Below are 16,001 nucleotides of genomic sequence, written 5' to 3'. Positions count from 1 at the left end.
CAATCAGCCAAGGCGGCAAATTTTCGACTGTGATCTGTGAATGCAAAGTGTTCAGCTTAACGACAAATTTTTTGAGTGATTAAAATTAAAACAAAATCGTGTTAGAATCTTGAATAAAGAAAATGTCGACCTGATAAGTCTATAGTATGTCTATGCAACCCATTTATTTCGTGGCAATAGACTTAACCCATTTGGAAATAGTAATTAAACAATCGTTTCGAGTTTTTCACACATTTACAAATTTTATTAGTATTGTTTTACTGTTAAAGGAAACCCTGGGGAAGCTATGTCGATTAAAACACCAATGAAAGTAAAAGTAAAAAAGGACTACTGATTTTCCACAAAGATTGCTCATAAATTAGACGGCTGTATCACAATGAGAAAACTCTTCTACAATTTTTCGAGCTGGAATCAACGGTAGTCTGAATCTATTAGCATCCTCCAATAGCGCAAGTTTTTCATTTATCTTCTCGTTCATCGTAACAATTTCCGACATGTAATTCGTAAAGAGTTCGTCAACTCGATGAAACACGTCGGTAATAAATTCTCCGTTGGTTTGAACGGATAGGGCGTTATACTGATACGGTCCTTTCTTTTTGCTAGCCATTCTTTCAACGGCAATTGCTAATAAACCTTCTTTGATGTTTTGTGGAAAGCGTCCATCACGTGGGTCGTTGGGCTTGAAGTTGTAAGTACGTTTTGCCTTGGGTGACACCACCAATACTTTGCGCTGTAGACACTCTCGTTTAGGAATTTTTGACCACATATGAGGCAAACGGATGGGCCAAGGGAAAAAGATAAAAATTTCCATGCGCGCAATTTGCTTCGTAGTCCGGATAAGACGATTCAAGCCAGCCGAGTTCAACAAGCCTTGAATATCAGAGACGGCTAAACCAACGAGTAAATTCATCAAAACTATGACAATCAGAAGAACAAAGAATAGGAAGACTAAATGGGTTGTTCCAGGGAATCTGATTTTTTCGTTGCCCTTTTCATCATAAAACAGAGTGTTGAAATCCATTTCGCCTGTCATCATGACGATTGCCGTGAGAAGCGCGATGGGTATTTCACCAAAAAATTTCGATTTCGGAAAGAGAACGGCCTATACGGGGGAAAACAATAATTAATTGAATAAATAAAATAAATTGAAATAGAAGTCTTCCTACAAATCCTAGCGAAAAGCCGACGATGAGGCAGAAATATGTCACCAGTAGTTTGGACATATTCCATGCAACGGTGGTAAACATCTGGATATACAGACCGAATGCTAAGGAAATCAGCAATTAAAGAATTAATCGATGCAAAACAAAAACAATAATCAAAACAAAAAGAAATTCAAATTACCGGGAAATCGTCCGATATGCAACATCAGATTAATCCAGGCAACGATTACGACTACAGCGGCCACGTGAGTCTGCCAACCAGACACATATCCATCCTCATTCCTGGGAATGACGAGTGCTATTCCGACAACAGAAAAGAGGTGCGCGTAGTTTTCTACATCTGTCACGTATTCATGTGGATTACAATACAGTTGGAAAAGTTCCTTGCACCCTGTCATGGAACCGAAAAAGATCGTCGGCAACCAAAAGTAATCGAGTGAGTAGCTTTTTTGGGTTTGTGAGTCAATTAAATCAGAGTTGTGCACAATTGTGCCGGTTAAATTGGTCGTTCCATTCTCGGCTTTTTCATTCTTACTGCTTACGTATGTAGTGTAAATGTTCAGTGTTAAAAAGAGAACATAACAAAATTGAAAAATGAGTGAGGCCAAAAAAGTGGTACGGATCTTCGTCCATTTCAAATGTAGGAAGGCGCCAATGACTGGATGCTGCAACAGATGATGCTGATCGGCCGCGATCATCGAGGTCAACATGGCCATTTCTCCTTCTTTTTGCTGGTTGCCGCTTGGCACAAGAACTTGTAAATCTAATCGCAATTCGCAATCTGCATCAGTTGGATCGAGTCCTCCGGCTATTTCAATCGCTGAATCCAACTTTTTCGAAATGGTTGACAAGGCGTCTGGAACTCGTCGTGCAACTAAGGCCAGAGCCGTATTCTTTGCTCGATTTTTAGCTGACAGATCAGCGCCCGAGAGAATCAAGAACGAAGCCAATTTCGAATGTTCGTTGATTGCCGCCAAGTGGAGTGGAGTTTGACTGAACTGATTCTTCACATTGACATTGGCTCCCCTGGAAATCAGCAACTTGACGACATCGATCGCCCTACGGCACTTGACGACTGCACTGTGAAGCGGCGTCTCCATCATTCCATCGCAAATATCATGTCGCGCTCCGTAATCCAACAATACTTTGACCGATTCTACCGATTGAGACAAGGCCGCCAAGTGTAAAGGTGTCCGGCCAACGGCTTCCGGCTTGTCAATTTCAGTTGTGCTGGCCTCTAAAAGTAAGCGAAGACATTCGGCTTTGCCTCTCAAGGAAGCTAAATGCAGTGCATTTCTTCGTTCGGGACCGCAAAGGACACTGGCATCGGCTTTATTCTCCAAAAGTAATTTCAAACAGTCGACGTCTCCTTGGAAAGCGGACACGTGAATAGGCGACTCACAGAGAACTTGCAAATTGTTGACATTGGCGCCTGCTTCAACCAACCGAGTGGCACAAGACAAACTTCGGGCCCTAACGGCCCACACCAAAGCGCTTGAACTTCCCCACCCAGCGTTTGCGTCCGAACCATTGCTTAACAGTGCTTCGACCAATTCGATACGGCCGGAAGCGGCGGCACAGAAAAGCGGAGTCGCTTCTTTATTCTGGTCCAACACGTCAACTGTGGCTTTGTAACGGATTAACAGATTGAGACACAAAACGGCGCTGGAACTCGGAGAACTTGCCGCGTAATGCAGGGCACATCTGCCTAGCAAATCCAATGCATTGGCGTCCCCTCCCGATTCAAGGAAAAAAGTCAACATGGCGACGTGCCCATTCAGAGCAGCAAACAAAACACCAACGTCATAACAATCAGGTGGAATTTCCCTCCAGTCAGACTCACCAAGGGAAACATTGAGACGAGGTTTACACAAGCGGACATTTAAGGGACTTTTAGTAAATAATTTTTCATCGATGGCCACCATCAACATCTGTTGGGGCCAAACGCACCAAGTCGTTGGAGAAATCGTTTCACCTTCGTCGAGAACTTCGAAACTTTCCGTGAAATCAAAGCTCGGCGATTCCGTTTCACTGATGCTGGATAAACTGGGGAACGATCGCTGCCTTACATTTTCTCGGGAAACGCTCCTTCTTGACGACAGTCTGACTTTGAAATTGCAATTCTTCGAAGGGTACGACCCTAACTTCGGTCGGGGTAATTTTTGCTGGCGGGGATGAGTTATCGGTCTACGTTGATCTTTGTCATCTGCCAAAATTCTCCCGTAGGTGCCAACACCGAACGCGCCTTGTTCACGGTTATCTTGATTCGACATTTCAATAAAATGTGCTACGTACCACTGGAAATGAGACAGATGAAATGTTGGTGGCCAATCGACTTGAAAGACTGAAGAGAAACGGAAACTTTCGGGAATGCGCACATGAATCTACGATTTGTTGTTATCTTTAAGAAAATCCTCACAAATAGCTCACATTTACGAAACTTACGAAAGAGGAAGGATACGACTACGACCGTATTTGCTTCGATTTTCCATATCGAAAGGAAAGGGATGTGGTAGAAATTTGGCTATGAAAAAATCGTTGTCGATTATTCATCGTGTGGAATAGGACTACGACCGGAAATGAAACGATCTAAGATGTAATTTCCTAAGTAATAATTAGAATACTTTTTAACAAGATCAAACTTTTAGCTTAAACAAGGCTGCGTCCTTTGTTAGAAGGTCAGAGTTAAAAAAAAAGTTGCGCTCGATGCATCTATAGACTAATGGTCAATACCAATTAGGCAATTACAGTCGGCTACTGTATACTATAAATAAAAATTTACTCACCGATTTGCACTCCATGTTTTAGCACCGCTGTTGAAACAAATTGAGCACCGAAACCTTTCTTCAAGAAATGCACTTCACAATTAAGGAAACGATAATTTAAAAAATGTAAGTACTTGCCGATCGAAGATCTAAGTGGGAAATATTTGCATTGCATTTACAGTTAGTAAAACAGCTTCAACTGAAAGTTACCTTTGGTCTACACGCCAATCATTTTCGGTTTACTAGTTGGGAAAAACAAAAATTATATTATTTAATACGACAAGTGTTGAGTACGGTTGCAGTTTGAGGATATTTAAATAATTATACACAGAAACCATAAAAATGCGTATGCGTAGTCTTCAACCGTACATCAGTGCATTTACAAAAAGAGGTTTGGTTGTATTATTACTCATCAGGTGTTTCGTCATACGATTTATAGTCTATTCGGCGAAATTTTGGTATTTTATAATGAATTGATGGGGACACAGATGATTAGATATAATTAATAACATGAAGTAAATTAAGTTGAAATGGATGTACCAATTGCTTTCATTAACGTGTAGCAATCTTGTAACCGTTTCTTATCCCCAATACGTTCCAGCGTTCGAGCTGCTTCAATCAACATTCCAGCTCGTTCGCCCGGTGACGAGAGCAAAGGAGCAGGTAGATGGCGACAAGCCATGTACAGTGCCGTGGCATGTTCTCGTTCGCCGGCGTCCAAGAACGCATTTTTACCTACGTGATAACAATTATCAAGTATTATCAACACAAATACAAAATAATGCGTTTCAATTGAAAAACACCAGTACCTTTGCTACCGCAAATGACCGACTGTTTGTTCTGGCGGTAGCGAAGCGTACGATCAAGTAGCTGTTGTGTTCGATCAGGAGCTGCACCAGCCATCATCCTCAGAGTCGCTTCATGTAGAAATACTCTCGGCAAAGTGCTCTATAAAATCAAATAAATATTGACCTATAACAATGCAACAACGCCCCAAAGAAAAGGACGAGACTTACGGGCAAGTGCTGAACTAGTTTCTTCAAACTAGACAAGTCTTCTTGGAATCCCAATAAAACAGCGGGTTCTGCCACATAATTGACATCCATGTTGTGACCTTCAAAATCATTTTCCCACAAAGCTGTGCGAGTTTCCAACAGCCAATCGCTGACGAGCAATTGGGCAGCCTAATAAGAATGACAGGGCCTTAATTTCATTGCACCAGATCAAATAATCAAAGGATTAACAACATGTCCGACGCCAACAAATGAAATAAGTGAACCAAAATTGCTGTTGAAGAATAGCGGTTGGCATCCCGAGTTGCACTGCCGAAGCATTGCGCGAAACAAAGAATTGACAACGTGCAATGCAACTACAATGCACACGGGCTACCCCCAGTGTGTCGAATCTAATCGTAACAGTGATTCACAATGCGGGGCAAATATAAAAGAACAAACATGCGCCTTCCCTACCTGAACCATGAGTTGAGGGCTTTTGTGAAGTGAAACTTGGAGAGACTCCTTCAAACGACAACCAGCCAGAGAGCATTGTTGAATAATGGATGTGGGATCAGCGCCGCGTAGCAACAAACGCCGCGCCCTGTAATAGGAAATACCGAAAAGGAAATTGTCGATTAAGAGTTTGATGATGACGTCCAAAGAGAGTAAGACGAGATGACGCATCTCCGCTTACCTGTAAGCCCCTAAAACGGCTTCCAGCAGAGGATCCTCTTGCGTCATTTTGGGATAAGCTTCAACTCGAGCGTGCAATTGCTCTGCCTTGTCCTCTTCACACAGGAGCCAATAAGAAGCAACAGCCACGACAGCTGCCCACCATCCGGCCACTTCGTCACCGACACCCAGTCCTTGAATGGTAGAAGGCGGTAAAAGCGAGGAGTCATTACTGGGCGAGACTGCAGCAGTGGCGTTCTCCATCAACTGCTGGGAGTAGCTCAACGCGTCGCCAGTTTGCGCCCGGCGAGAAGGTTCCACATCGCAGGCATCACCAACACGCCGACCGGGCGAAACTAACGTCAATAGAGCTTTCTGTAGGACGTGCTGACGATAGACCTGCAATCACACAGACAATGATGATTATAATTTCGACTGATGATAAGGAAAAAAGGAAAAAAAAACTTGTTGACAAAAATGTCGAACCTGCATGGTAAAAGCCAAAGGATCAGACTTGTTGCCCAGAGAGGTGAACAAAGTCGAGGGGAAATCGTCGTACTCCCAATGATGACTGAGGAAGAAACGATAGCCGGCCGGACTGCAGAGCCACTGCAGACGGGGAGGGGCGTTGCCGTTGAGAGCCTGACAGATTTGGCGAGCGCGGGCTAAATAGAAGCGAGCGCACAAGAAACCTCGCCCACTAAACGAGTGTTTCGTTCGTAGCGCCAGATGAATGTAAATATCCGCCTTGGACATGGCACTCAGTGCAGGGCCGGCAGCTTCGCCGAGATTTGTAGCAGACAGGGCTAAAGCCAAGCCACGATAGCGCTCGAACCTTAAAAAAGATTAATAACAAATAAATAACAAATACACACAGGCACGAGTCCGTCCAATCGTTAGTTTTTATCTCTCTGTTATCAATTTAAACTCAAAAATCAAAAGATCGAATTACCAGTAGTGGCTGTTGGGATCAATGACGTCCTGCTGACTAAGATGCAGCTGGTGAAGTTTGTGAAAACAAAGGGCGGCTTCCGCTAGAAACTCACGGGCCACTCGGCGTTCATCGCGATTCAGGAAAAGTTTGCCAACACGGCCGCTGAGAAAGCGGGTAAATCCGAAGCGATGCAACAGCTGACGCCAACAATTCCATCCGACGCTAGCCACAACATCGACTTTAGATACGGGCACTGTCCGACCTAAGGCGCAAAGGGCTTGTCGGTAGTGAGTGGCTGCAGTTACGTAGTTTCCCTGAATTTAACGAGACAATAGTACCAGAGAGGGGAAAGTTTAGTTTGGGAATACCGACCACAAACAACGAGCCTAAATAGCTTTTACATTGTTCATGTCGCAATCAGCTTGTTTCCTCTGTCTCCAGTAGAGCGAAGCCGCTTTGCTCTGGCGTTCAATGTACGGCTCTCCATGAACAAGAGTGCGGAGGAGGACAAAGAGGAAAACCAAAATGTTAATCCCAACAGCGGCAAATGAGAGGAACCATCCAGAATCATCTCCGAGATCGAGGGGATCTGAAACCAAATGAATACATTTTGATTGCATGTCATGATAGCAATTCAAGTAACAAAACGTTTACCAGCTTCCAGGATAACACGACCGGACGGTTTGCTGTAATGGGAGACGGCAGAGTCTGCATGCGACAGGAACTTGCCGAACGGATTAAATGCGAACACGGCCAGCATCATCATGCAAAGGGCAATACGCGAACGATCCAGCATCGATTGAGCAATAACGTTTCCGGGCGATACCATGTTTCCGTCAATGGTAAACTCGTCGTCAGACTGCACGGAAATTGAAGCAATTAAAACCATCAATCAATTTAAAAAATTAAAATCTGTCGCTTACCGAAGCCGCATAAGTTAAAGGAGATCCGCTACCAAAACTGCTGGGTGGCGATTCGGCCGACGTCGAATTTTCCAGCGATCCTGGAGGTGTAATGTCAATTGGAGGACTATCCCTGCATTCGAACGATAAACCTTTAGCTTTTATACCGACAATATAAAACAAGTATATTTACATCGAAGCTGTCAATAAACCATTGACAGTTTGCTTTTGAGATGCCATTTTTAGAGCCATATTTTCCTTGATTAGCTTTTGATTCATTTGCTGGAGGTAGCGCACATATTCCAGAGCTTTCCTAAGGATGGCAGACTTGCTCATCTATGGACAATAAGATAAATTAAATAAAAAAATCTTTCAGTCGAGTTACAACCAGTCACACCTTAGCTTCTTCACCAGCAATTAGGTTTTTTAATTCCAGTATCTTGTCATTGATGCTGTTTCTGTATCTTCTTTCAATGGCATTGTGGGAACTCTTCTTAATGACAGGTGGCCCATGAGTTGGGCTTGGTGGATTAGAATTGCCATTAAACATGTTTGCTGATCCTAAAACAGCAGATTGGTTGACGTTGACGAGACCGCCATTTGGTTGAACAGTGACAACACTATTATAGCCAAAAGTGTTGCCAAGAATCAAGACACCCAGGGAATTTGTATCCACTCGAATAGGAGTGCCAACAGTGCCCTGCGGATTGGTTTTGTTTACCAATACAGTCTGGGCTGGCTGGATGTGTTGGGGGACACTTTTTGTCTGTATCGGAGCTTGTTTCAATACAGGCTGAGGTGATATTGTTGGTACAATTTTTGTCACTGGAACTGTCTGAATCAATCTTTGTTGAATTGGTTTAACTTCGACAACAGAAACTGGAATGATGGGAGGTTGGGTTGCCACAGGAGGAGGATGGAGAACGGCAGGTTTCTGTTGGTGAAAGTTGTGAGCCTTAATGTTCAAAACATCACATTAAAACAAATATGATTAGACAAATTTCAAAACTTTTTAAAAACTTACTGGTGGAGAGACAGGGCCAAAAGATGAAAACAAATCTTCTCCAGCCAAATCGATAAGTTCGGAATCCTCATGAGGAAACAACTCTGTATAGATGGACAAACGTTTTAGTATTTGTTATCAACAGACATCAAAAGATACTTTTTTTATTACCTCCTAAATCAGTAGGAAAGTTCAATTCCAAATCCATATCATCGGCGCGATTTGACGTATCCATGGCAGGAAACAACAATAACAGTCTTCAGTGTGTGGGTAATCACCTACTAAAAAACATGACGTGTATTCGATTGGAAAACCGAGAAGAAGACTGACGATTTTGTATTCTGGAATTTACGAAAACACAAATACTAAAGGTTTTGTAGCGCGTACTATTCGGTCAACGACGTTAACTATTGCAGCATGCAGACAGTAAGAGGTGGAGCTTCAAATCACGCCAGTTCCTGGCCGTCCAATGACAGAAGAAAAACATCGTATGATCGCCCGAGCGACGTTGCCTATGTTTGCTATTATTTTTCGAAATAAAATTTTGCCCGCAGCAGCCAAAGAGGAAAAAGAGAGATCTTAACAATTTTTCACTTGTTTGCCCTCTCGCAATGTGGGCCGAGTTGTTAGCATTTGAATTTTCAAAGAATGTTTTAAAATACTCGCTGACGTAAAAGAAACCGAGGGGGGAAATTGTTGTATTACCTCTCGAGGCAAACGCTTGTCTATTTTCGACCGAATTGAAGGATTCAGATGTTGTTTTTCCAACTGCCGACATAACAAAAAACACACACATTGTGTTCGGGACGTATTTGGGAATCGGAAGAGCCTTGGTCGGTTGCAACGTACGGTGATCTATTTCGGGCCGACTGCGACCGACGATGCGAGCTGGGCGCATCATTTCGCATTCCCAGTGCATACAAAAGAACATTTACTCACAATACACAAATAAAATAATAAACAGGAAATCACAGATCTAAACTGTGTTAACGCAAAACTCGTTTGTCGAGCGAAATTCGTCGACTCGCGTGAAGGAAGACGCCAGACGAAGAGTCGTCCCACCAAATGTCACGAGAAGAAAACTAATTCGATCCGTTGAACCGGAGAACTGTACTCGTCGCCCGATTGACGTTCATTCGTTGAACCGGTCCCGACTCTTGTCCCGACTGCTATCCAATTACCAAACTCGAGCGAAGAAAACAACAGGAAAAAAGAGACGTCGTTTTCTTCTTCTTCCTTCTCTCCCGTTTCCGTCGACGGGTTGCAGCAACAGCCAGAGTTTCATAGAGACAAAAACTTTCCATGTGCACCCACACTTTCGCGTGTGTGTGTGTATACAAGTACAGAATTACGGTGTATACACTACGGGGGGTAGTAGTAGCAGTAGCAGTAAGCGAACTTGACGGGGGAGGAATCAGTCGTGCGCACCTTTCAAATATCAACGGGATATGAGGAGGAGGAGGATATCCACAGCAAGTTTGACGACGGTAATTAAGAAATGAGACTTTTTGTGTTGCGCAGGAAACACGGTGGCGTGCTAAAGATTTCCATTTCGCTTCGTTTCCTTCATTTAATAATCTCATTCTCAAACTTTAACGTTTAAAACGAAAAAAGGCGCTTGAACGGGAAAAGCGCATTTCGGACTATCTAGTCGGATTTTTGTAACCAACATTCCATCGGGATTTTCGACAGTCCGGAGAAAAAAAGTGCAAAGGCCAAGTCACATCTTCTGATGGATCGCATCATCAGGGGATAATAATGCCGCGCGGAATGGCAATTGTTTTGATGGATGCCGGAATGTGCGGTGGCCGAGGGCCAAGTCGATTGTTCGTTCGACGACGATTCAAATTATTGGCGAGAGGAACATCTAGTAAAGCGAGTCGACAAATGTCTTGATCATGACGACGCCGGGCTATATTTAGGTTATTAATCATCCAACGGGAAAATGGGGCGACGGTCCGTGAGTCGTGACGGACGACAGACTCCATTTGTTTTTTTGTTTCCTTCCCACCTACGTACTTCTGCGGTGGTGGTGGAAAATGCCAAGCAGAAGAATGCAATGTACTGTACTGTATAATGATTAACGTTCCAATCAGAATTGATCAACAGCAGCAGCAATAGAACGGGCGAAGATGATGGATAAAAACGTACGTGCGCACAAATAGTAGGTCCAGCACGACTCGCTGGCGAGTCTCCTTGACGATTCCGCATCCGTCACTAGATTTCGTGTATGTTCGCCTTCAAACTATTTCTGAGCTGGGCCCGAGTGCTGCAGCGAATACGTAACAAATAATGTTTGGGGATGCGCCGAGCTGCTCCCGCACCATGCGTCACGTCAACCAAACGTAGACCACGATGCTGAGCGTCATCCATTCTTTCACTCGTTTCGAAATTCATAACGGGCGGTTCAACTAACAAGGACTAGAAACGAACCTTTTGGCAGGGCGCATCATCGCGAGTCGAAAATAAGCAAAGAAGAGAAAAAGAAAAAAGGAAAGCTGCGGGAGAAAGAAAGAGAGAATAATAATAACGGCGAAAGATAGGAAAGACCAAGACCGTCGTATCAAGAATCGAAAGAGGAAACGATGCGGAACAGCCAGAAGCGCAAACGGCTTTTTTCTCCGTATCTGTGCCGTGACCCAAACCGCCGTATAGTATAGTCATTTCTATAGCGATTGTGAACATCTTTCTCTTTTAACTTTCTTTTGTTTTCTTCTCTCTGGAAGAAAAAATCACGGGCACAGTGGCTTAACTTTTTTCGTCGTCGTATTTCCATTTTTTTGTTGGTTTTTTTTCGGCCGTTGCTGCTGACACACGACGAGATACCAGCGCTATACATAGACCGGACGAAAGGCCGGCGCTGCTGGGCGCTCTGCAGCTTGAAGATGTGACCCGTGGTAGGATACGGAACTTGAAATTTATAAAAGGGGAGTAGTATGCCGATCCGGTTTCGTTTGACGGAGGATTCCGCTATCTGACAACTGGACGGCCATCACGACGAGGCATATCAAGTTATATATCACTATCTATCAGGCCTTATAATTCATGACTTGATGAAAGTCGTGCGTGACAGTTCCTTTTTTCGAACGGACGACTTTTCCCTGGCCGTTGTCATTTCCCTGTTCTTCCTTCTTCGTGATATCCAGCCAGTGGATATAATACCAACTCACTGCGCTGTTGCTAAAAGCACTTTTCTCGATGAATCTAATGAATGAAAAACAAATAAATGTACTACACAGGCGAAATCCTCTTGTGGTTCAAGCACTGGCGGCTGTGGCTGGTCCAATTAGGAATCACGAATGTCGTCGAGTGCCGCTCTCTTGTTCGCCTACTACTGGGGTGCTGGGTCTTCTCGGGTTCTCTAGAGGAGGGACCGACCAAGACGAGCCCGGCAGCTATCCGCCGGATCACAGTAGCCGTCACATATCATTGGTGTGAGATGTGATGAACCTTGTTTAGTCTCTGGTCTAAATAGCTTTTGGTTAAGCGTCTTCGTGTTTTCGTCGTATTCGCTTACCAGTTATTAGGTCAGACATAATACAATAGTCAACTTGACTGTACTACACCAGTTGTATACAAAAGCCATCTCTACCCCGTCGAGCCGAGCGCATTTCTTTTGTGTTATTGGGGTCGGTCTACGTGATTATTATTATCATCTCGTGATAGCTCCTACAGCACATAGCCCCCTTTGCAGTGTGGGGTGCTGTTGTTGTTTTTTGTTTCTTGGTGGTGCCCTGCCTGCCAATCAAATCAAACTGGGGAAATTGAATTTTCGATTCTCTATCGAGTCTAGACAATATCCGACTGAAATGAGGAATGCTGCAGAGTATATCGACGGCGGAGGAGAAGACAATGTCGTCTCTCTATACCTAGGGGAGATTGACTCTGTCGAGAAATGTCAGAATCAGTTTATTTCTATTCGGAGCAAGTCGCCTTGAATCGACAAGGAACGAAAAGAGACGGACGCAAGATTGCTGGCGGGAAAATGTATGATGCAATTATATAGCCAACTCCTTTAGATGCCTCTAGCTACAGTATACTATAGAGTCATCGACATGTGTGTGTGTGTGTGTGCATAGAGAGACATGGTCGGGGGGGGGGGGGGGGGTAATCTAAAGAAATGGGAAAATCAATGCCGCGATTGTTGTTTCTGCTGATGCGTTCGTCTTGTTTGGATTCATCTTTCCCCTCCTTTTTATCAAGAAGCAAACGCGTTCGAAAATGCTGCCGGGATCAACTGGGCGTGCTGATTTCCTTTCTCTCTCTCTCTGCCTCTAATATCAATATATATCTAAGGAATAAAGCCTAGATACTATTGAATCTCTCAATCACTCTACGTGTGTGTACACAACGAGTGGGGCGGGGGTGCGACAGCTCAAGGATCAAGACTTGCTTGATTTCCGTGTCCTCTTCTCTTATAGAGCTACAGACGCACCAGCACATGTCTATAGACGTCTAGCTGCTTTCACATGTGTCAACAAGAAAAAACCCAGGGTGAAATCTCTTTTTCGTCTAGTGCAAAAAAATACAAAAAAATAAACGGAACCAAAAGAATCGAAATGGCCACACCCCGACATAGGGAAGGAAAAAACAAACAGCCTCCGATATGGAGCATATCTCTCCTCAGTGTCTAATATTCATAAATCAATAATGATTTCGTGTGCAAACCGTCAAAAAAAAAGAAGAAACGTATATGCCTACAACCTAAACGAAATCCCATTATGTACCCATCAAGCCGTACAGATGATAAAGCGCTGCCTATACACAAGACACACGTCCCCGCCGCTGCTCAACATCTTGAAAAAGGTCATCCGAGGAAAGAAAAGTTGAGAATCCTCTTATCTCGATTCTCATTTGAAATAGTCAGAGTTAATATATGCAGTAGGCTTAAGATATGGAAATCATCCGGTGGATGATTGGGTCCTACGTGCGGCAAAAGGCGAATAATAAAGCAAACAGATATGATATGTAGACATGGCGCAAGTAGACCAACTTTTCGGCAGAAAGTCGGACACATTCACCACGAGTTCATCTAATACTATCCCCTATACAAGGCGACTGAAAGTAGCAACGGCCACCGCGTCACAATCCTTTTGTTATCGACTAACATCTCTTCTGAAAAAAGTTCCCGAGTCCCTGACGATGGGAATAAGGAGGTCGTCGACAATTAGATAGACTCTCTCTCTCTCGGCTTCTCCAACAGCACGTCTTGAGAGTAGTCTAGTGTTATTGTTGGTCTCTCTGTGAACGAAAAGGGCAGACGGACAGGCAAGAGATTCGTAGAAATGAACTGGGAGAGGAGAGGGTCTAAATTACTGCCCAAGACAAGGGACCACACGAGCGAGGGTGAGAGGAGAATTTAAGGGATTTCACGGCCGTGCTGCATTTCATCATCAAAGGTTTCCCATTGCGCAATTTGAGAGGATTGTCCTCCCCCCACCAACCGCCAACGAGACGACGATGGGAGCGGCTCCCCCACATTTGATCCGATTTGAGATGAACAATAATAACAACAGTTGCACACGGTATAGTGGCTGCTATGTGGGTCGAGTTTAGGCTATATAATAACAACACGTAAATAAAACACAATGCACAAAGGAATCCCTCGAGTATTTACCGTTGAGAGCAGATTTCATTACTAGAGAAATGCCAAAGGGATACACGACAGATAGGCTATGAAATCGTAATGATTTTATGAGGGGGGAGCTAAAACTTGAAATTCATCACGTCTCATTTGCTGGTTTCTCGGCGCTATAACTCAATCACGGGCTGTTGCTTGGTGTTGCCTATATTCTCCCATATACCCGCGAGTTTAATGGAGCTGCAACAGATAAGCAAAACGACGTCTTCATTCCTCCAGAGTCAAAATAATTTAGTATAGTAGGGCGACAGACGCGTTTCCAACTTTACAAGATATTTGTTACTACTATACTAACAAACAGCTTAGTTCCTTGTTAGATTCGTGCGTCACAAAGTTCCGGCCAACCCTCCCCCTCCTCATTGATGCTGCATCCAGTTTGGATTACTGATTTCGTCTTCCCATTTAATAAGGAGACAACACGGTAGTTTCCAGTCAACACAAATGCACCCAGTAGACGATGGCAGTTGCTCAGATTGCAGCACCAATCGACGATCGCGTGAGTTATCCACGTTACGAGGACTAGAATAGAACAGCGCCGCACGTACGTCGTCCGCGGGATGTCCATGTTCCGTGTTCTCTTCGGGTTTGGATATGTCAAGTGCGACGAGGCTCGCTGCTTATTTCGTTATGTAACAATAGATCGGCGGTATAGAGGGCTGGATGGCCGGTTGTCTTTGGGGCTTGTCCCTCATGTCCAGAGTGGAATATATCTGCGCAAACTGAAGTTTTCCAGTCTATTATTATTATTATTATTATTGTGTCGAATGTAATACGGGGTCCCTCCTCTGCATCAGGCATGTATACACTGTATGTCAACAACCCGCGTTTCCTTTTGGGCCGCGTCTACAGCAAGCGCATCGCTCCGGGGTTTCTCACTCATCTCCTCGTTGACCAGTCTTATGCCTTCACATGTACTATTAAATATAATACTGTCGTTCCGTACTACATATTATACTACAAAGCCTTGCAGGAAACAATAGAACAATAATGATTAGGGATACAGCTCTGCCTACCCATTCCGCAACGATATAATAATGAAGCAAAATAAAAGGGAAAAAGAAGAGGAGACCGTTGACGACAACGGACGTCGCCCCGGTTGCTAGCGGGCGTCCTTCTATTGGAATTGCCCGGAGATTTAGTGCGCAGTGCTCCTATTATTGTATTATAGGAATAAACTTGACACTGCATTCCCATCCCCCGCCTTTTTTTTCTAACAACAACAACAACAAGCGAATTGCATGCGACTTGACAGCGCTAAAAGTGAATCAACATCAAGAAAGAAAAAAGAACAAAATGTTAGTAATTAGATGAAATGAATTCAGTCCACTAGGAGAGGAGAGATAGACATAAGCAAATGGATATTTAAGAAATAAACGTAATGAACGCACTTTATTCGGCTCATCTCATTGAAGTAGCCTTTGATGCCGTCCATTCGATTTGCTGCAAATGCGGCGCTACTACAAGTGGGGGGAGATTGGCACAACATTCTCAATTGAGGGGAGAGAGTCATACGCGGATCTGATTGATGCGGAAATCAATATTAACGAGTGAGCAAGGCCCTTAGATTTGTCATCATCAAAGATTTCGCGTGAGATACCCTGAATGATTGATGATGACCAGGGATGACCATCATGTGCGGTACTACCGCACAAAGCCACCGCCGGTAAACTCCTGTGGTATACCAAGCGGAGATCATAACATATACATATTCAGAAATCCACATCGCTCAAAACTTATTGAGCGGACAACTCTAAAATGCATGAGAAATCTACATACGGTCTAGTAACTGTTACATGTCCGCCTTAAACTGTCATCAATATCTAATAACATCCATGGAGCAATCCAATGCAGATAACATCAAAAGTCTTGTAGATCCAAAACTGGACACGACAAAGTAATCTCTTCACTTCCGGCCATTATAAAAGA

At 43.8% G+C, this 16,001-nt stretch overlaps 2 protein-coding genes across 9 annotated transcripts in view; both read right to left on the bottom strand.

Moving 5' to 3' along the window:
• Positions 1-215: 215 nt before the first annotated feature.
• Positions 216-4,120, bottom strand: LOC124188374 (transient receptor potential channel pyrexia-like). 2 transcript variants are annotated; one of them, XM_046580957.1, is made up of 4 exons: positions 3,609-4,120; positions 1,345-3,547; positions 1,167-1,267; positions 216-1,102 (listed from the first exon to the last, which is right to left on the bottom strand). In XM_046580957.1, the coding sequence occupies exons 2-4, from the start codon at positions 3,434-3,436 to the stop codon at positions 359-361; spliced, it is 2,937 nt and encodes a 978-aa protein (XP_046436913.1). In that variant the 5' UTR covers positions 3,437-3,547; positions 3,609-4,120; the 3' UTR covers positions 216-358. The 2 variants fall into 2 exon arrangements, with proteins under 2 accessions (XP_046436913.1, XP_046436912.1); XM_046580956.1 differs by having other exon boundaries at positions 1,345-4,120.
• Positions 4,121-4,141: 21 nt separating this feature from the next.
• LOC124188373 (sterol regulatory element-binding protein 1-like) overlaps positions 4,142-16,001 on the bottom strand; it is a 32,004-nt gene continuing 20,144 nt past the window's right edge. For 2 of the 7 annotated variants that reach the window (XM_046580953.1, XM_046580952.1), the window contains exons 4-17: positions 8,606-8,715; positions 8,456-8,538; positions 7,829-8,386; positions 7,625-7,767; positions 7,453-7,564; positions 7,184-7,388; positions 6,931-7,118; positions 6,548-6,843; positions 6,082-6,430; positions 5,618-5,994; positions 5,398-5,524; positions 4,945-5,112; positions 4,738-4,876; positions 4,307-4,663 (exon numbers count right to left, since the gene is read on the bottom strand). In XM_046580953.1, coding sequence (XP_046436909.1) covers positions 4,449-4,663; positions 4,738-4,876; positions 4,945-5,112; positions 5,398-5,524; positions 5,618-5,994; positions 6,082-6,430; positions 6,548-6,843; positions 6,931-7,118; positions 7,184-7,388; positions 7,453-7,564; positions 7,625-7,767; positions 7,829-8,386; positions 8,456-8,538; positions 8,606-8,669 — 3,024 coding nt within the window. In that variant the 5' untranslated portion in view covers positions 8,670-8,715 and the 3' untranslated portion in view covers positions 4,307-4,448. Of the gene's footprint in view, positions 4,171-4,306; positions 4,664-4,737; positions 4,877-4,944; positions 5,113-5,397; positions 5,525-5,617; positions 5,995-6,081; positions 6,431-6,547; positions 6,844-6,930; positions 7,119-7,183; positions 7,389-7,452; positions 7,565-7,624; positions 7,768-7,828; positions 8,387-8,455; positions 8,539-8,605; positions 8,956-9,139; positions 9,444-16,001 lie in introns of those variants that run through there. The other 5 variants (XM_046580951.1, XM_046580950.1, XM_046580955.1 and 2 more) reach the window with 5 other exon arrangements.

The sequence above is a fragment of the Daphnia pulex genome, chromosome 2, assembly GCF_021134715.1.
Source record: "Daphnia pulex isolate KAP4 chromosome 2, ASM2113471v1".
Lineage (NCBI taxonomy): Eukaryota > Metazoa > Arthropoda > Branchiopoda > Diplostraca > Daphniidae > Daphnia > Daphnia pulex.
Note: the sequence above shows the minus strand (reverse complement) of the source record. Positions and strands in the feature narration are given on the sequence as shown.

Coding starts and splice junctions, on each gene's coding strand:
- LOC124188374 (XM_046580956.1), bottom strand. CDS start 3,436: ATGTCGAATCAAGATAACCGTGAACAAGGCGCGTTCGGTGTTGGCACC. Junction 1,268..1,344: donor GCATATCGGACGATTTCCCG/GTAATTTGAATT, acceptor TGATTTCCTTAG/CATTCGGTCTGTATATCCAG. Junction 1,103..1,166: donor TCGGCTTTTCGCTAGGATTT/GTAGGAAGACTT, acceptor TCCCCCGTATAG/GCCGTTCTCTTTCCGAAATC.